The sequence below is a fragment of the Oncorhynchus tshawytscha genome, linkage group LG09, assembly GCF_018296145.1.
Source record: "Oncorhynchus tshawytscha isolate Ot180627B linkage group LG09, Otsh_v2.0, whole genome shotgun sequence".
Lineage (NCBI taxonomy): Eukaryota > Metazoa > Chordata > Actinopteri > Salmoniformes > Salmonidae > Oncorhynchus > Oncorhynchus tshawytscha.
Window position 1 is genome coordinate 69,726,109 of NC_056437.1, and position 20,837 is coordinate 69,746,945.

At 45.0% G+C, this 20,837-nt stretch overlaps 1 protein-coding gene across 1 annotated transcript in view; it reads right to left on the reverse strand.

Annotated features, from left to right (window-relative positions):
* Positions 1-746: 746 nt before the first annotated feature.
* LOC112258532 (neurabin-2) overlaps positions 747-20,837 on the reverse strand; it is a 59,489-nt gene continuing 39,398 nt past the window's right edge. Inside the window, exons 3-11 of the mRNA XM_042327328.1 lie at positions 11,484-11,616; positions 10,191-10,311; positions 9,976-10,080; positions 7,365-7,500; positions 5,603-5,746; positions 5,384-5,437; positions 5,012-5,241; positions 1,121-1,217; positions 747-944 (exon numbers count right to left, since the gene is read on the reverse strand). Of these exons, the coding sequence (XP_042183262.1) occupies positions 891-944; positions 1,121-1,217; positions 5,012-5,241; positions 5,384-5,437; positions 5,603-5,746; positions 7,365-7,500; positions 9,976-10,080; positions 10,191-10,311; positions 11,484-11,616 (1,074 nt within the window). The 3' untranslated portion in view covers positions 747-890. The remainder of the gene's footprint in view (positions 945-1,120; positions 1,218-5,011; positions 5,242-5,383; positions 5,438-5,602; positions 5,747-7,364; positions 7,501-9,975; positions 10,081-10,190; positions 10,312-11,483; positions 11,617-20,837) is intronic.

Genomic DNA, 20,837 nt, shown 5'->3' on the forward strand with positions numbered 1-20,837 from the left:
CACACCCTGTTTGCCATGTTGCTAATAGAAAAGGAAAATGCACCCACTTTGCGTGTCCTATATCCACTTGGAATTAAGACCATCTTCTGTATACCCAGTCTTCTCGATGCTTACGTCGATTCCATTCAACACCCTCCCACCCCCCAACCCAGCCACCATTGCTTAAGCTTTTTAAGCTATTTTAAATATATGTAAAGAATATATACAAAACAAGCATATCATCACTGTACAAATGAACTCGAACCCAACCTGAGTCTTTCCATCATACAAGGGGAGCAGTCTAGCAAAAAGGGGAAGCGGACAGTTTCCTTTGTTCAGTTAGTAGAAATCAAGAGAGATCATGCCATACAGCAGAAGCACTGTCTATCACCAGTATATTCAACAGTATCAGAGGAGAGTCTCTGTCATCAATACAGATTCTTCTGTCCGGTTCTGTTCCCCATATCCAGTAGGTCTAGAATAGACTAGAAGCATTAAGTCAGTAGGGGCTGTATTTCCTGGTTAGTTATTTTACAAGTGATTAGACAAAAAGAAGAGCATAGAAGACAAGCAACCTCCTTCACAGATTGATCAGTTGGGTAGTTAACTAGTCGAATGTGGTTCAATGCAACAAGGACTCAAGGTACTGAATAAGGAGCATATTGGGATTGTTGACGCGGCTCGAAGCAAATGACAGACATCAGTTAAAAAAAAAAAAAAAAAAAAAAGTATTCAATTTTCCCTTGCAGGTGTCTTTGACCCCCCCTCCTCCCCACTTAAAACTGCTGCCCCTAAAGTCTTCTTCTCCATTATTTTCTTCTTCTTTCATCGTTCTTACAATCCGTCAGGTGCAACGTGGATTGTAAAAGTGTGAAGGCATTGTCCCTCCTTTCCCTCTCTCTGCCAGAGGTTTAGGAGGGATCAGAGGTCTTCAGAGCATCCACCTTGGTCTCCAGGTCTGTGATCTGAGGAGAGTGAGAGAAGGGGCTTTTATTACACACAAAATGTCCAGACAGAATGATCATAACTCAGTAGCATCCTCTTGCTATGCATCTTGATAAACCAAAGCAAAATGTCTTACATAATTATTGAGAATTTCATGAAATGTTTCCACATACAGTAGAACCTAAATATACAACACCTTGTCCTGGAGGTTGTCGGCCTCTTCCTTATGAGTGGCCTCTGTCTCCTCTTGGGCTCTGCGCTGAGCCGTCTCCTTCTTCAGATACTCAATCTCCCTGAGACACAAGGCGTGGTTAGGCTGAATCCTGCCCATCCACCCTCCTACAAACCCGATAATCCGATTCCTCTACCTCCTACAAACCCCAGAACCTCCCATTCCTTTTCCTCCTACAAAACCCAGAAACCCCCATTCCTCTCATCCTCCTACTAGTGCTGAGCACTAGTGCTTTTTTGAGGTTGGTTCGGTTTCGGTTCGATTATACAAAAATTGTTCATGGTTTTCAATTTCGTTTTCAATTTCCAAAAAATGGGGGTTCAAACCAAAAGCAGTGAACATTCAATTGCCAAAACATTGAAAACAATTCATTGTCTCTGTCAGGTCCACATTGAGAAGACATCAATATAATTACTATGAAATAACTCAATAGATCAGTTGTGTTTATTATTTGTTTTTTATTTTATGACTATTATTTTTAATTCAGTCATCTCATCTCAGGCAATAGCAGCCAGTCAGCCAAACAAATATCCAACGTTCTCGGTGCTCCCCATACTGTACTGTCTGACGAACCTAGTAGCTGTAGCTGCCTAATAGCTGGCTAAGTACGCTGTCTGACAAAAAATCATTTTACTAGCTCCAATCCGCCAGTCAACTTCGGTACAACATACAATGGGGGAGTCGCACTCTCGTGACTTCAGTTGAAGGATCTACAATCACGGCTGACAAGGCCAATGAAATCTGCGCCTCGCTGGAAGCCCTGCCTTCCATAGGTGATAAGCGTGAGGGTAGGATTAATTCTTTCAATTATTCCACTCAGTGTGAACTGCAATGGTTCACGCTACTAAAACAAACCACCTGAAAATGAGACTGTCGTTGCGCCAACTAAACTGTCCCATAGTGGTAGAGCCGGCATCTTGCCGTGGCGGCAAAGGGCGTGCGGGCGCGGCAATGTGGATTTCTACATTTATTTTGCAACGCTCGCGCACGGGCGACGTGTCCGGTCTGGTCAGCATTTAAGACAGAATTTGTTGCTTTATGCGTGATGTATGTTACGCCATGACACGTAACGATGTAACGTACAGAGCCGGAAGGGCCAGTTTTTGTCAAATTTTCTCCAATACTGTAGACCCATTACCATGTCAATCAATGCTTGAATAGAAATGTAGTTCACACCCCACATTTTGATGTCAACACGGTCGCTACAGTCCAATTAGTCTTCTTTGCGGCCTCGTTTGAATGTCGCGGTTGCGCACATTTGTACGGAATGGGGTTAGCGTACGTTACACCCTACCGCCTGTGTCTGCCTCGGTGAAGCACCGCTTGCCTCTCTTCCCAGACTTGTTGATGGGAGAGTCCGGTCCCACCTCGGTTACACAGTCGCAGAGGTGAGCTAGCTATTACTAGCTATTCCTGCATCCCCACAGTGGAGTTGCTGGGGTAGCTCTTTTGTTTAGTATATGTAGCGTTAAGTCGCTTGGTTATTCTAAAATGGACCATGCTGTGGTCAAAGAGGCTAGCTAGCCTAGCTTATGCTAAAAACAACTGGCTAATGTTGGTTAGCATGCTTAACTTCCTGCGAGTGAAACTTAATATATTTTCCCCCGGCTTTATGGTAACCTCATCCCCATTTCCCTCTGGAGTTGGAGGGAGTGAAGGAAACAGTGCCAAGGCCAAAGCCATATCAAACGGGGTGATATGTCAGCCATTGCCAGAGCCCCCTATGCCCATAAAGGGTCCAGGCTTCATGTAGGCTATACAGTCTCACGGAAGCACAACTCATGTTGGAAGCGTGTTTAATGCTGCCCCCTCTGTTACACTGCGCTCCATGGGGATCAAGAGGTATATCAATCTCCCCAGGGTAACCGTGACAAGTTGGGTCGCCCCTCCCCCACAGATGGCTCATTACTGGGAATTATTGCAGATTCATGCTTGTAGCTCACTAGTCCCTATGAGGTGTTTAGTGATACAGGTTATGGGGTCTCTAGGCGATTAGTGGGTTGTTGGTAGCAGAGTCAAGGGAACGATCAGGGGTTGACGCGATCATACTATTATCCCACATGCAGTCTCTGGTTCATATGAGCTGTCTGTCTCCAGCTCAACGCTTTTCATTCCTGGGAGTTAGATTTAATTACGAATCGCCCCCATCTGTTACAACAGAAGGGGTCTATCCCATTCCCAGCTAGGTTACAAGGCGCTTTGGTCGCCAGACCTATGACTGGTCAGTAGGGTAACCTCTATGATAAAGTTTTCCCTGTCTATTTTTTATACGTGCGGTACAGCGCTAGATGCCAGCCGGTTACCAGAACACATCTTACCGCCTAAACTGACAGACGCTTGTTGTGACAACAGTACCTCCAAGTGTCCCGGCCAATTAACCTTGGCATATAACCGGAGCCTGTGAACCTTGGCACATGAACACCGTTTTTTTTCAACCGAGTTCCAGTGTTCACTGGTGTTAAAAGTGTTGTCTCCCATGTGAGAGTTCGATGAAAAGCGTTCCTTCATGTTCAGACACACGGTTGTCAAGAGTGGTGGAAATGGAAGTACAACCAATCTCTCCAAGTCTACAAGATCTACTTCACGGGAGTCTCACTGTCTGCTCCAACCAATGGTGCAGTGTCGCCCTGGATCATGCCAACAGTGACGTCAGGTTGCAGGCTACAATTTGTTGTGCTACCCCCACGCTTCTGCAGCCTCATCACGTCGACTGTTCCCGAGGCCTCGGTGCTCGTTTTGAGAGAGGAAATATCCTCCAGTCTACCAATCCGAGTGATTCCTATGTCGAAGATCCGGGACCGCTGGTACAGCTGGTATTCCTGGTTACGAAAAGGGACAAGCGTTTGAGCTCTGGTGCCAAGATAAAGGACTTGTTTCTTTTCAGTACTCTCTGTCTCAGACGGGTCTCTAAACACATTGCGACTACATGGGACTTGGTGTTGGTTTTGGAGGCACTATGTGTGACCCACTTTGAACTTCTGAAACTGGTGGACCTGAAGATCCTTTCCTACAAAACCTCCCTGCTCATGGCTTTGGCCTCGGATAAACGTGTTGTGGACCTCCCTTCCTATCCTCAGTTCACCCCAGGCGACTCTAAGATGACATTGTGTCATGGCCATGGCCATGTCCTACAGGTCCTTAGCTTTTGAGACATTTCCCTTTTCACCACCTCCTTTTGCATCTGAAGAGCAACAGAGGTTACTCTGCCACTGGATTGTGGATGCTTTCTCCCTGGCATGCAGCGCCAAGTGGCAAGGGTTACCTAGCAGTGTATGTGCGCACTCAACCAGGGGTCTGGTGGATGTCACTGTTCCCGGTATAGCACACAGTGTTCTCACGGCGGGGATGGGGGGAAAGTCACTAGGCAGTGTGCCGTGTGCGCAATACACAGACTGCCGCATCTGGCGGGGTCAGGGGCCGTTTAATTTAGTATCCGTTGGGGTCGGCTTGGGGTGTGATTATTCTTCCCCATAGTATGTTGTACGTAGTGTTATGACTATAACTACTGTTCCCTGAAAGAAGGAAACGAGGTACAACACCTGTTTGGCGCAGCACCGCCCGTTCCTGGGCTCGGTGAAGAGCGGTATTAAATTGAAGGAATTAATCTGAGCCTCACGTTTCTCACCTGTGGAAGGCGGGGCTTCCAGCGAGATACAGATTTCGTTGGCCTCGTCAGGCATGATTGTAGATCCTTCTACCAAAGGAATTTAAGTAATTGAACTGATCTAGGTCGTTTTAATAACAAAAACCTGCAATTTCGGTTAATTGCTCAGCACTACATCCTACAAACCCCAGAATTCTCCATTCCTCTCCCTCCTACAAACCCTCAGAATCCCCCTTATTTATCAGCCTTACTTCTGCTGGTATTCCTTGATGAGGCGCTTGGCCTTGCTGTACTTGCGCTCCAGGGTCTGGTACTGGGCCTGTGTCTCCTTCAGGTGTTCGTCCACCGCTTGACACAGACTCTGGGCCTCCATCCAGTAGCCCTCCAGCTTCTCCATGCGCTCCTTGTTCTCCCGAACGCTCTGTTCCAGCTGGGCACGCTCCATGCGCCAGCGCAGCTTGTCCTGCTCTGAATGCGCCAGCTACATAAGGGAAGAAAGTGTCAAGTTTACTCCTGTATACTTCTAGTTTACTCCTGGACTGTGTGTTTTAGTCGAGGGTTAACGTTTGTCTGTGAAACCAGTCCTATGTTTGTTGGTTAATTGATTTTGGAGCAGGTCTAACCTTTCTCTTCAGCTGTTGAATCTCAGCCTGGGTGACCGCATGCTTTATCTGTAGCTATAGAGGGAGAGAGAGGTAAAAAAATAAATAATGTAACACCATGGTTCACTCCAGCACAATGTCTCATCTCATACGCTCTCTCAACAAGAAGTTGAATTGAATATAACTTTTTCTCCATTTCGAGATGAACATTTGCCTTTGGAATCAAGCTTCCCTGCTCACCTCTTTGAACTTGTGGGCCATTTTCTCAGGGTCCATCTCCATTGGGGAGAGCATGTCCTCATTCTCCGCCAGGTCAAACACCTCTATGGCGTTGGGGAACATGGGGCTCATCTCCTCCTCCTCGTCCGTGGCATACTCACCTGTCTGGAGGACATTCAGAAGATTCAGAGTACATTCACAATATATTCAGGGAGTGCATATAGACAAATTCCTGTCATGTTTCGGTCTTGTTGTGAACCAACAATGTCACACACTACCCTAAAATGGCCACTAGATGGTAAAGTTGAGCTTAGAGGAAAAAGCCATCCATGAGTAGAATGCTAGTGGGCCAGAATTGACACCCTAGAATTGGGCAACCACCATTTTATGTTTACCAGGGAAGCCTGTCAAAAGGCAAAGCTTGTCAGGGGACTCCGTGGCTGCAGTGACGGGAATCTTTGTTGAGAAATAGTTTATACAAATTTGTCTATAATCGTTCTGTTGATTGACGCAATAAATCCCACTATACTGTACCGTCTATATCGACCTGGTGAGGTCAATAACACAAAAAACACACACCTCTGTTTGAAAGTCCCCCTTCACACACACATAATTCCAACACACTCACTCTTAACACCTCCCAACACACAGACCGACACACAGCCATTCTAAATATTCCTTTAACAACAGCCGCCTGGGACAAGCCCCAACAAAGGCTTGTTATACCAATGAGTCACTCTCTGAGGGAATGCCCCCCCCCATCAACACTGGTCTGTCTGCCCGTCTGAACCCTCCCAGTTGGACCAAGCATCGAAGCCCTGAACGCGCCTGTCACAACAACACTGTCTGATGTGTCAACTCTCCAAACGTGCTGAAAATGTTGACACTGTTTGAACGTTGCATAGCCAACCAGAGTTGGGGGAGAAACAAAGCACAGAGACTGAGGGATTAGCCGGAGTCACATAGGACAATGCCATCAAACGATGCCTACCCATAAAAACAAGACCAAATAACAACTACTATTCATTTTTAAACGTATTAGAAAGGACTTGTATGTTAACTGGTAACGCATCTTTAGCAGGAAATTACATTGACGCAGGCTCAGATCTGTTGGGAGGGGGGCATGTTCTGATGGGGAGACACAGTATGATGGAATACCAGACCTGGGTTGTGGCATCTGGTCCATACTTGTCGGTCTTTCACACCCAAGCCCAGACATCTATTGAACATGATTGAATTTAACAAGGAGACGGATTCAATTATTCAAGCATTTCCGCTCCATGGAAGAGACTGAGGGGAGACAAGGAACTAAGACAATTGCTGGGCTGGGCTTCATGCCACAACGCTTTCCCCTACCGCCTCTGTCCTTATTCAGACCCTTTCAAAGATCTGAGATGACTGGGCAGGTATAAAGCACTATGTGCACCTAGGTTCCGTCACATTGCTTACACCTATCCGGTCCTGTTAGATCAGTGAAGGGGAGGTGAACAAGGAGGGTTCTGTCTAGAATTTCTAGTTGTATTATTCCATTGTGAAGGGAGCCTGATGGAACATCTGTAAGGCCTTGGGGGGGAAGTGTCAAACGCTTCATGAGCGCCATCTTGTTTTGTCATATTATTGACTGACGGAACAAGCGAATATGTTTTGGATGGGCTGAAGTAATCTTTCTCATGGTGTGTGTGTGTGTGTGTGTGACCAGGGCCCTATGGTAACTGGTCAGAAGTAGTGCACTATAGAGGGAATCGGATGCCATTTGGGACACAGACAATTATGAGCCCCTCACCTCCTCGTCCTCCTCCATGTACTGGCTGTAACGCTGCTCCATCATCTCTTTCTGCCAGCGCTCCTGCTCCAGGGTCTGCTGGATCAGCTGGGCCACCTCGCTCTGCTCACCTGGCTTCTCTCGGCCAATCATGAACCTGCATGGGCAACAACGACCAACAGGGTGAGTAAGGAAGGCATGTCTGTCAAGGAGTAGCCAATGGGAAACCTAGGGTAGGGTTTAAGTGGGTAGTAAGGTAAAACTAGGGTAGGGTGGTTAAGTTTAGGTCTAGTGGTTGCAACTTCAGAAGATACACAGTAGAATGTAGATAAATATGATATAATCATAGAAGGACCAGACTGTAGAGTTCAAATAACTCATCAGTTACATTTTCCAAGAAAATAGCCCCCACAGATTACAAACAAGTGCAAGCCAGGGCAGCAACATTTGGTGGGGAATGAAAATTACAGCTTGTGCCTGGAAGGAACATGACACTCACTGTACATGGATGGATAAGTTGACATTGTAACGAGTAGAAAATGTGACAAGATTATGCCGAGGGAGAAAGACAATTCAGTGAATAAGTGTAGCACGCCATCTGAAGACTGTCTGAAATGGAACCATATTCCCTATTTAAGTGCACTACTTTTGCCCAGAGCGCTATATAGGGAATAGATTGCCATTTTAGAAACACCCCTTTTCTATGTATCACAGAGAATAACAATGAAATAAACAAAGCATGAGAGGACATGCATGTTTTATAGAATGAGTGACTGAAGCGTCTACAGAGTTATCCTGTTGCAGATGGGACCCTTAAGACCGCGACACCAGTTCTGGCTGTCACATGTTTGTCCAATGGAATGATCGAGCGGAAAGACCTCAACTGGACGGTTGCCTGGGGATCATTTGTCACACCCAAGCCTGTGTGCAAAGCAGCCAGATGCACAGTGACACGCAAGACAAAGGAAACCATGTCGCTGTAGCTAACACCACGTTGTGCCAAAAGGGATCCTTTCAACAGAGCATCATATCCCTTGATGTTGGTGCTCTAGACAATATGATGAAAATGACCATTTCTAAATCTATTCTAACGTGATAGATTTGTGTACACCTAATATGGTTCACTGCAGAAAAAAATGATGGCACTGATCATTACATCATAAAAATCCCTTAAGTGAGATTTGAACTAACAACCCTCTGGTCACCAATCTGTATCCCTGCCTGAGACTAAACAACCACACATGTGCAATGAGACCGCAGAGAGAGGTAGCTACATCATTCAACACGACTGCCAGCATCACTGTGGCATTCAGTGTGGGCGGGGGTTTGGTGAAGAGTGTGTGAGGGTTAAGAACCCACTAGGGTGCCCCTTTCTTGCCTGAGGAGAAATAACTCCGTGGTGGTCAAAAGTGAGGAAGAAACGGTGACTTGGAATCTAACCACTATGTGGAAAAGCCAAGCTGTGCACGGAGAAAGATGTCAAGCAAATACGACACCTAACCTCTCCAGCATTTTCAAAACAAACCACGCCATCTATTTGCTGCGACTATGCTGAAGCATAATTACCAGAGAGACGGCGCTTCTAATTTTGGACCAATCAAAACATCACCACCTGTCCGTGAAACCAGTCAGCAGCCTGTGAGGGGGAATCGACGGATGTGCTAAATCAATGAATATTCACAAGCTCAGAGACACGCTCCATCCAGGAAGTAGGACATGAGGCGAAGTAGAAAACAACCAGGCCTTGTCTGGAACCGTCTGTACGTGTGAATCTGCAAGTGTCCCCCTGCCACCATCTGTACAAACCCATCCTACCTTGGATGAGGTCATACATCAGCATTCTCCACAGAGAATTTTGTCTACAGACAAATCCATTTCCTAGATTTTTGATTAAACAGGGCGTACAAAACTGAACAATAGGTGGCAAATTCACTTTGAACAAAGGTGCTTCCACAAGGGGAGACAAGAGTCCGATTGGGCCATAACATTTCTGGGGCATCCCTCCCTCCCTCTCTTCCTCCCTCACTCCTTTGATTATAGTCCGTAGTGTCAGACAGCAACCTGAGCTTGGTCCGAGAATCAGGTTGGACCAGGCTGTTTTATAAATGGCCTCGCCGCTCCCTCACCGACACCGGCCTCTCCGCCATCTCCCTGGGATCCAGGCTAATGTCTTAAAAATCAGGCTGTCCGATCTCTGGGTGGCTGTGATGTGAAGACAATGAGAGACGTCTCTGCTCGCCTAGCTACACTACAGTCAAACTGCCCCGCCAATTAACACAAAGACCTCCACAGGCAGTTAATAATGCAGGAGAGAGGAATGAGAGCGTCAGGATGAGGGGATTAGAGGTGGGAATGGGCAGAGAGGGATTCCAATTGTGATCCAGTCTGAAGGGAGGTAGAGTTATGGTACTTGGGAGCAATAGTGTGTTTGGTTCCCCACACCAGTCTTTATACGGTTCTGATCTAGACCCACTTCTCTCCAATCCCATGCTTAGTTTCTCATAACAGATTTTGTCAGGGTACTGTGGCACCATATTTGACCAGAGTGCAGTAAATACACTATAGATACTGTACCAATAGCTTGATGTTGAAACAAAGTGTTTATTGACAGCTATTGAGTGAGGGTTCTTACTTGACAGTGCCGGTGGTGTTCCTGAGGACGGAGGCAGCAAAGGCCTGGGTCACGCCCACCAGACTGGTCCCATCCACCTCCACGATCAGGTCATTCACCTGGATCCTGCAGGGGAGGGAGGAAGAGAGTGATAGTGAACAATGGGAAAAGAGGACGAGGAGCAAGCAAAAAAAATCATTTTGGGATACACTGCTGGAACACAGATGGTTCAGAACCTTTCATCTCGGTGTGCAGCTCCTCCGTCAGTGACCGTCTTGACAAAGATGCCCAGTTTCTCCAGACCCATGTCCGCCCCGGCACCCATGCCAATGATGCTGATCCCCAGACCATCCCCATCTGTGCAGAAGAGGGGATAGGAGATAGGAAATGGGGAAATAACCTGATAAATATGAGTGTCTTACCAAGACAAACTTCCAAAAAGGACTAATTCAAGGTAAGTTGGAGCACTCAACAAAAAAGAGCAGAGATTGATTTATTTTTGCTCCCTTTAATCCATTGTTGTGTCTCAATGGGCCACTAGCTAGAAATAGGAGCTAAGTGCAGTGGTCACTGAGGAAGACGTCAGCTTGATGTCGAAACGTCATTGACCTGTTTGCATCCTGTACAACGTATTAAAGTCAGCAAAAATAAATCAGTCTCTGCTCTTTTTTTGTTGAGTGCTCCTTTTGGAAGTTTGTCTTGGTAAGACATTCTCATGATATTTGTCATGGTCGTTAAGCACCCCTCCTTTCCTTTGTTGGCTGAAGCGAGAAGGCCCAACTGAACTCTACCCTCATAAATATGTTCCCTTCCCAATGTAAGGAAATAAATTGAATAAAATGGGGGACCTTGACTGGAAGATACAGTAGCTAGCTAAAGCTACTACGCCACTTTGTATAAGCAGGCATTATCCGTATTAGAACCCAATTAGCCACTGCTAATCTAGTGTAATATAAATCCAATAAGGAGATAACGGGCGACTCTGGATTCATTGGTGACCACTAAGGTGTTCGCTCGTCATGTGGCTAGCCGATTTGTGAGGAAAAAGGTAAAGGTTACTTAAAGACTTCAACCAGCTAGTTGAAGCAATTCATGCTCCTGAGTGGCGCAACGGTCTAAGGCACTGCATCTCAATGCAAGAGGCATCACTACAGTCCCTGGTTCAAATCCAGGCTGTGTCACATCTGGCTGTGATTGTGAGTCCCATATATATATATATTATATATGTATATATATTTTTTTTTTGGGGGGGGGGGTTTAATGGAAACTACAGACTTCACTGAAAATGTTTAGCTACTAGTTGTAACTTTAATAGTTACAGTTCATTAATTCTCTCTGTCTTTCTGTTGTACTGGTTTATGCTATTGAACTCCAAAGCGACAGTCGTGTGCATGCATTTTACGTATGCAAATCCACGGCCCTTGGTGTTGCAAGCGCCATGCTCTACCGACTGAACCATGCAGGACTAACAATATAGTGAGGATCAGTAGGGTTCTGTAATGCTCTAGAAGATTCCACCAGGTTTTTACCTTTCTCCAATTCCACAGGGAAGAGGTCCAGTCTCTCCACCCTCTTCTCCAGCTCGTACTCAGCCGAGGCCGCCATGGGATCCACGTCATCATTACGCCGGTCGTAGTCCTCGTTGGAGTACGTGGAGAACACCTGCCGAGAGAAGACAAAAAGGTCATAGGTCAGTTCGACACTCACCAACACGCAAGGTTTACACCACAACAGGCTTCCCATAGAGGAGGCATGTCCTCTAGAACAGTAGTGCATCATCAGTTTTCCTCTTGTCATGTTAAGTCATTACATACCTTAGAGAGCTATTTAGAACTTGTCTGAAATGTCCAGATCAACTAGCCCATGTCAGCTAATGTTTGTTTTTTTAACCCATAGATGTTGTCATTTTTTTGTCACTCAAATATCACATGAACACATAGATGTGGCAAAATGTATAGAATTGCAAGAAAATTTGCTTTAAATCCGCAACATCTCCTTTGCATCCCAAGACAAAATGTGGAGAATTGCAGGAAATAAGCTTCAAACCTGCAAAATTCTCTCCACCCACAAGAGGGGTGGTGAACAGTTTGTCATGAACAGTGCTTGTGCCCATAGAAATAGACGTGGGGTGTGCGCAGGATGTTCTCCGATGCTGGATGGGGGTCCCCCCAGAGTGAAAAACTTTGGGAACCCTTGCTCTAGAAAATGATCTAAGGTCAGTTTAGCATGTTCACCACGAATGGTTAAGGATAAGACTATGGGAAATGTAAGCTGATCCTAAATCTGTGCCTACAAGCCTCAACCCGGAGCTAAAAGGAGAGCCAGGCAGGCAAGGCGCTAACGGGGCGGAAGGAGACGCCTCCAACAACCAGACAGACAGGGGTGGTGTTATACGGCTCGCTAATACAAACACACACCCTCATGGCTTCTCGCTGAGCTAATGGCTTCTCATCCAACCTAATAAAGTCTATCTAGTTTCACGTGTGTGTGTGTGTGTGTGTGTGTGTGTGTGTGCGAGAGGAGAGAGAGCGTGTGTGTATTTAAGGCCTCTCTCCTCCCTCTGCAGCTAGCCAAATTCACTCTGGCAGCGAGGACATACTTCTGGGGGGTGTTGGAGTGCCATGTTACGCTGGCAACATGTGGGTGTGGAGAGCGGTGGTGAGGGTGCTCCAGTGAGCGGCTAGGTGGGGCGTATTTTAGTGGTACTCAGGTGATTTATATTTAACAGGGGGGGGATGTATTTTTCATAACCTCCCGTCCTGCATTAGTGTATTAGAGAGGTGTCCGGGCAGGTCAGGGCGTTTTTTGGTACGTGTTCTGCTTTCAGTGGGATGAGGTTTAATATTTGAAATGGGGTCATGCACGTGGCCGTGGCCACACACACACACACACACACACACACACAGGTCATGGAGTTTCACGTGTATTATTCATATCATAAATTGTGAGGAATCCTTTATTCAGTTATTTGTTCTGATCCAGGGTTGCCATGACAACATTATTAATATGCATTTTGAATTCCATTGTAAAAAATTAAATAAAAACACCAACTAATCAGATGAACAACAACAGCTCTAACAGAGTAATCCACAAGCGTGCTAAGAGGGTCAAGTATAAATAAGGTGGATATCCTCTTGCTGAGGTTAAAGGATAAACACAACCCTCAACCTTTACGATTTTGTACTGCTAGAATTCTAACACCAAATCCCCATAGTGGCCTAGTCCAGTTCTATGTTATCTAGGCCCAGTGAGCCAAATTTGCCCAAAGGCATCTTTTCAATGTCTTGTGCTCATAGGAGGGGAGAAAAGAAAGGTAGATGGGGGCACAGATGTGAGAAATAATTAAAAGTAGGCAACAAGGGAATTGAGTTCATCAGCTGGTCAGGGTAGAATGTAATGAGCCGTGTGTTTTTTTTTATACAGGAACTGGAGGTTTACTGTGTAAGAGGCAGAAGGGAGAAGAAGCGAAAAGAAAACATGACAAACAAAGTTTTGGAATTCAGCATTGGTTCAAGTCCTCGAATCTCCTCTTCAAGTTCCAGCGTTCCAGAGTGACACGAACACCGTCTGCCTCATAAGCTCTTACGAAAAGAAGCTTGCAAGCCCCATCCCCAACAATGCAGGATTCAATATCAAAATAGTCAAACTTTTTTCATTCAAAATAATTAAGTGTAGGAGTGTGATGCGTCTTCTTGTCAAGTGAAAGACGTCACCTTATCCGCCGCTCTATTCAGGGCTGCTAGAAGGTGTTGTCGCGCCCCTCTGCTCCAAAAAGGCAGAAGCTTCATAGTTCCTGTGTGCAAGCCAGACCACTACCCCTAGTAAATACCAATACCTCTTAGCTTTCTTTCACATCAGAGACGCACTACTTATCACAAAGCCACACTGAACCAAGCCCAACCGTAAATCAACATGATTTTAACTGATGACGGCTCAATTTACACATCATTTGCATAACACCCCCCGAATGGAATATAAGCCTAAAAACTATGCCTCTGATTTTACAGCTCATTTCAGCTGGTGAAAGCCCAGCAGCGCCATCCAGATGTTTAAAAAACAGAAACATTTTGTCCTAAGACAGCTGTGGACGAGTTACTTTACACCACAGCATAAGAAAAGGAACAGCCATTTCAAAGCACATGAACCAGAAGTGTTTTTTGCATAATATCATATGATTGGCCCTGTGCCGCAGCCAGCGAAGATGATTTTTTTTCTCTCTCCAGCTATTAGATAACTACAACCAGACAGTCTATGGATGTGTCCCAAACAGTCAGTCTACAGTGTAGCTATTCCCTCCACAAGGCAATCGAACAAGCTAAGCGTCAATATAGAGACAAAGTAGAATCGCAATTCAACGGCTCAGACACAAGAGGTATGTGGCAGGGTCTACAGTCAATCACGGATTACAAAAAGAAAACCAGCCCCGTCACGGACCAGGATGTCTTGCTCCCAGGCAGACTAAATAACTTTTTTGCCCGCTTTGAGGACAATACAGTGCCACTGACACGGCCCGCAACCAAAACATGCGGACTCTCCTTCACTGCAGCCGAGGTGAGTAAAACATTTAAACGTGTTAACCCTCGCAAGGCTGCAGGCCCAGACGGCATCCCCAGCCGCGCCCTCAGAGCATGTGCAGACCAGCTGGCTGGTGTGTTTACGGACATATTCAATCAATCCCTATCCCAGTATGCTGTTCCCACATGCTTCAAGAGGGCCACCATTGTTCCTGTTCCCAAGAAAGCTAAGGTAACTGAGCTAAACGACTACGGGAAATGTAGCACTCACTTCCGTCATCATGAAGTGCTTTGAGAGACTAGTCAAGGACCATATCACCTCCACCCTACCTGACACCCTAGATCCACTCCAATTTGCTTACCGCCCAAATAGGTCCACAGACGATGCAATCTCAAACACACTGCACACTGCCCTAACCCATCTGGACAAGAGGAATACCTATGTGAGAATGCTGTTCATCGACTACAGCTCAGCATTTAACACCATAGTACCCTCCAAACTCGTCATCAAGCTCGAGACCCTGGGTCTCGACCCCGCCCTGTGCAACTGGATACTGGACTTCCTGACGGGCCGTCCCCAGGTGGTGAGGGTAGGTAACAACATCTCCACCCCGCTGATCCTCAACACTGGGGCCCCACAAGGGTGCGTTCTGAGCCCTCTCCTGTACTCCCTGTTCACCCACGACTGCGTGGCCACGCACGCCTCCAACTCAATCATCAAGTTTGCGGACGACACAACAGTGGTAGGCTTGATTACCAACAACGACGAGACGGCCTACAGGGAGGTGAGGGCCCTCGGAGTGTGGTGTCAGGAAAATAACCTCACACTCAACGTCAACAAAACTAAGGACATGATTGTGGACTTCAGGAAACAGCAGAGGGAACACCCCCCTATCCACATCGATGGAACAGTAGTGGAGAGGGTGGTAAGTTAAGTTCCTCGGCGTACACATCACAGACAAACTGAATTGGTCCACCCACACAGACAGCATCGTGAAGAAGGCGCAGCAGCGCCTCTTCAACCTCAGGAGGCTGAAGAAATTTGGCTTGTCACCAAAAGCACTCACAAACTTCTACAGATGCACAATCGAGAGCATCCTGTCGGGTTGTATCACCGCCTGGTACGGCAACTGCTCCGCCCACAACCGTAAGGCTCTCCAGAGGGTAGTGAGGACTGCACAATGCATCACCGGGGGCAAACTACCTGCCTTCCAGGACACCTACACCACCCGATGTCACAGGAAGGCCATAAAGATCATCAAGGACAATAACCACCCGAGCCACTGCCTGTTCACCCCGCTATCATCCAGAAGGCGAGGTCAGTACAGGTGCATCAAAGCTGGGACCGAGACTGAAAAACAGCTTCTATCTCAAGGCCATCAGACTGTTAAACAGCCACCACTAACATTGAGTGGCTGCTGCCAACACACTGACTCAACTCCAGCCACTTTAATAACGGGAATTGATGGGAATTGATGTAAAATATATCACTAGCCACTTTAAACAATGCTACTTAATATAATGTTTACATACCCTACATTATTCATCTCCTATGTCTACGTATATACTGTACTCTATATCATCTACTGCATCTTTATGTAATACATGTATCACTAGCCACTTTAACTATGCCACTTTGTTTACATACTCATCTCATATGTATATACTGTACTCGATACCATCTACTCCATCTTGCCTATGCCGCTCTGTACCATCACTCATTCATATATCTTTATGTACATATTCTTTATCCCTTTACACTTGTGTGTATAAGGTAGTAGTTTTGGAATTGTTAGTTAGATTACTCGTTTGTTATTACTGCATTGTCGGAACTAGAAGCACAAGCATTTCGCTACACTCGCATTAACATCTGCTAACCATGTGTATGTGACAAATACATTTTGATTTGATTTGGATGTCTATGGACAGACAGTCTATGGATGTGTCCCAAATAGCAACATTAAAGCAGCCCCCCCCCCCCACCTCTGATTCAGCGGGGTTGGGTTAAAATGCAGAAGACACATTTCGGTTGAATGCATTCAGTTGTGCGACTGACTAGGTATCCCCTTTCCCTTTCAGAAAGTATTCATACCGCTTGAGTTATTACACATTTTGTTGAGTTACAGCCTGAATTCAAAATGGATTAAAATTGACATTTTTTTCTTCACCCAATTACACACAATACCCCATAATGACAAAGTGAAAATGTGTGTTTAGAAATGGTTGCTAATTTATTGAATAAGAAATACAGAAATATCTAAAATCTCTGTCTGTTGGAAAGCAGGCTGATCCAGGTTTTCTTCTAAGATTTACAATGTGCTTAGCTCTATGCGCTATTCCATTTATTTTTATCCTAAAAAAAAACAAGCTAGTCCTTGCTGTTTCCAAGCATACTCATGATGCAGCCACCACCATGCTTGAAAATATGAAGAGTGGCACTCAGTGATGTGTTGGATTTGCCCCAAACATAACACTTTGTGTTCAGGACACAAAGTTAATTTCTTTGCCACATTTTTTTGCAGTTTTACTTTTGTTTTAGTTTTGTTGCCAACAGGGTGCATGTTTTAGAATATTTGTATTTTGTACAAGCTTCCTTCTTTTCACTCTTACATTTAGGTTAGTATTGTGAAGTAACTACAAATCCTCAGTTCTCATATCACAGCCATTAAACTAACTTTTTTTAAAAGTCACCATTGGCCTCCCAGTGAAGTCACTGAGCGGTTTCCTTCCTCTCCAGCAACTGAGTTAGGAAGGACACCTATAGTATCTTTGTAGTGAATGAGTGTATCGATACACCACTGAAAGTGTACTAATAACTTCACCATGCTCAAAAGGATATTCAATATCGGTTTTAGTTTTTTTTACCCATCTACCCCTAGATGGTGCCCTTCTTTGTGAGGCATTGGAAAACCTCCCTGGTCTTTGTGGTTGAACCTGTGTTTGAAATTCACTGCTCGACTGAGGGACCTTACAGACAATTGTATGTGTGAGGTATAGAGACGAGGTAGTCATTCTAAAATCATGTTAAATCAAATCAAATGTATTTATATAGCCCTTCTTACATCAGCTGATATATCAAAGTGCTGTACAGAAACTCAGCCTAAAACCCCAAACAGCAAGCAGTGTGGGTGTAGAAGCACGGTGGCTAGGAAAACCTCCCTAGAAAGGCCAAAACCTAGGAAGAAACCTAGAGAGGAACCAGGCTATGAGGGGTGGCCAGTCCTCTTCTGGCTGTGCCGGGGTGTAGATTATAACAGAACTTGGCCAAGATTCAAATGTTCATAAATGACCAGCACGGTAAAATAATAATAATCACAGTAGTTGTTGAGGGTGCAACAAGTCAACACAATTATTTCCCAGTCCATGTAACTTATGTGACTTGTTAAGCACATTTTGACAGTATTTAGGCTTGAATATTTAAAGTGAGAGGGATATAGAATGATTGGGTCGGTCAGAGAAAATAAATAAAACAAGCATAAAAATCCTTAAATATCCCATAGGCCATTTCTTTCGCAACCTTGTTTTTGACCTCTCCCTCCATACACACATCTCATCAATCTCACTCTCTCTGCCTAGGAGCATCAATATTTTATCAAATGCATTGTAATCTTGACTCTGCTTTTCAAGAATCTCACCTGAGCTCTCTCAACGGCTTCCCCACTCTGTGTAAATACCATCACCGTGGTCACGTGATGCACCGTCGCCATAGCAACCCGCAGCTTGGCAAATGTTAGTTTGACACCAGTTTCTCTCTCTTTGTCCCCTTCTCCCCAGGCGGCAGTCAGAAGGCAGTTTTTTCCCCCAGTCTCAGCATCACTTTCGGTCTAGACTTCAGGGAATTCATTTTACACATACACACAAACACTCACCCACTTTATAAAACGTGCACAGCACACACACATTTGAAAAAACCTGTGTGTTTTCAGTGTCTCCACTATCATGGCGTATTGCCCAGTTAAATTGTGAACATCGAATTAAGCTATTTGACATTTGAAAACATAACCTACAATAACTTTGACAATATGGCCGAATTAGCGGAAGCTTCAATAATCGGTCAGAGCATAAAAGATACTGCCCGCGTTCACTTGTATTGAAAAAGCTGACCAGCTCAATGATATCTCTCTATACTAATCTCTATCTTCCCATAGAGTCAATTATGAAATGTGCTGTACTAAAACTATAATGGACAAAATCTAAGTAATGGCTTTTAGAGCTGTAATAAGAATGAGGACAGACACAGAGAGGTTTGTACTGTAGCTGTTAGTAGAGTATAACGCTTGCAACGGCAGTATAGTGGGTTTGATTCCTGGGACTACTCGTAGGTAAAATGTTTGCAAGCATGACTGTAAGTCGCTTTGGATAGAAGCATCTGCTGACTGGAATATATTACTGAACAAAAATATAAACGCAAAGTGTTGGTCCCATGTTTCATGAGCTAAAATAAAAAGATCCTATACATTTTCCATACGCACAAAAAGCTACATTTCTCAATTTGTGCACAAATTTGTTTACTTCCCTGTTAGCATTTCTCCTTTGCCAAGATAATCCATCCACCTGACAGGTGTGGCATATCAAGAAGCTGATTAAACAGCATGATCATTACACAGGTGCACCTTGTGCTGGGGACAAATAAAGGCCACTAAAATGTGCAGTTGTGTTACACAACGCCACAGATGTTTATCTTTTCAAGTTTTTGGCATGCTGACTGGAGGAATGTCCACCAGAGCTGTTGCCAGAGAATTTAATGTTAATATCTCTACCATAAGCCACCTCCAACGTAATTTTAGAGAATTTGTCAGTACGTCCAACCGGCCTCACGTGTAACCAAGCCAGCCCAGGACCTCCACTTCGCAGCTTCTTCACCTGCGGGATCATCGGAGACCAGCCACCCAGACAACTGATGAAACAGAGTAGTATTTCTGTCTGTAATAAAGCCCTTTTGTGGGGAAAAACTCATTCTTATTGGCTGGGCATAAGGGTATGATTTCATTTATTTCAATTGACTGATTTCCTTTTATGAACTGTAAGTCAGTGACATTGTTGCATTAGATTTCTGTTCAGTATATTGGTATATAGGCCATATACTACAAACCCCTGAGGTGCCTTATTTCTATTATAAACTGGTTTGTGGTTACCAGCATGAAATACAACATGAGAATGAGGGCGGACTGAGAGAGCAGATTCCCGATGACCTCAGAGATCAGATATGACCAGTGGAAAATGAACGCAGCTGCCCAGCATGATTTCACAGCCATAAAACACCAGCCAAATGCAAACCAGTAAAAACATTTTTTTTTTTAACTCTACAGCTGAGAGTGAAGTTATTCTAGTGAATAAGGGTGGCTAAGATAGTTACAGTAGCCAACAATTTTCCATTTATCCATGTAGATGTGCAGTTAGCCTGTGTGCCTGACTAGCTCTACATTCACCAATGCTATATTGTCATCTCACCAAAGACACACAATGACACGTAGCAACATCAGGCTAGCAATCAGGCTACTGTATAGCACACAGATGTGAATAAATCATGGTGATATTACAGTACGAGACCAATTCTGAATTTTGGGCCCTGCTCTGGCATCATCCCTAGCTGGCAGCTTGTCATAGTTCCCTGCCTGCCTGCCTGCCCGCCCGCCCTCCGTCCCCTGGAGCTGTGGCAGGGAGAGTGTCTGAATACCCATACTTGCGTTCTAAATAGGAGACATTTAGGGTATGCAAAAATATAACGCTTTATAGTTTGACATTTCGAACATTTAGTGTGCTTTAAAATGCCTGGATGTCATACTCGTTTTGGCTTTTCATCTCGTAGAATTCCACAGCACACTATTGAGGAAGATAATCGTCTTTCGAGATCCACTTGTTGGACAACTGATAATCACATAAAGCGACGCGCTGTACCAAAATGAACGAATGGCTGGAATCAACTCAATTGTGCATTAGATTACGCATTCCCAGTAGGATGAGCCAAATATGGTGATGTGTGTTGCTTACTGCATTCGTTCTTACTAAACAGTGTGTTCTAAATAGTATGAAGTAGGATTAGCACACCGTATGTAGCTTTAGTAGGGAAGACAGACTTCTTACACTTCCATGGACTAACCCGATTCAGGGGGAGACCGAGAGAAAAAAAAAAAAAAGAGAGCGAGAGGGCGAGAGGGGGATAAAACAGATGCTCTGGTTGTTTTCAGTTTGTGGGAGCTGTTCTTAACAATTTATACAGGATCAACTATTATTCCGTCAATCTCCCAAATGGTTGAGATGAAGAATGAGGGTAAATCTCAACCTAGATATGTTAAGGGCAACCCCTACCTTCAGCGGGTTACTTAGGGAGATGGGCAGAACGTTTTCAATCCCAAACGGTCCTATGGG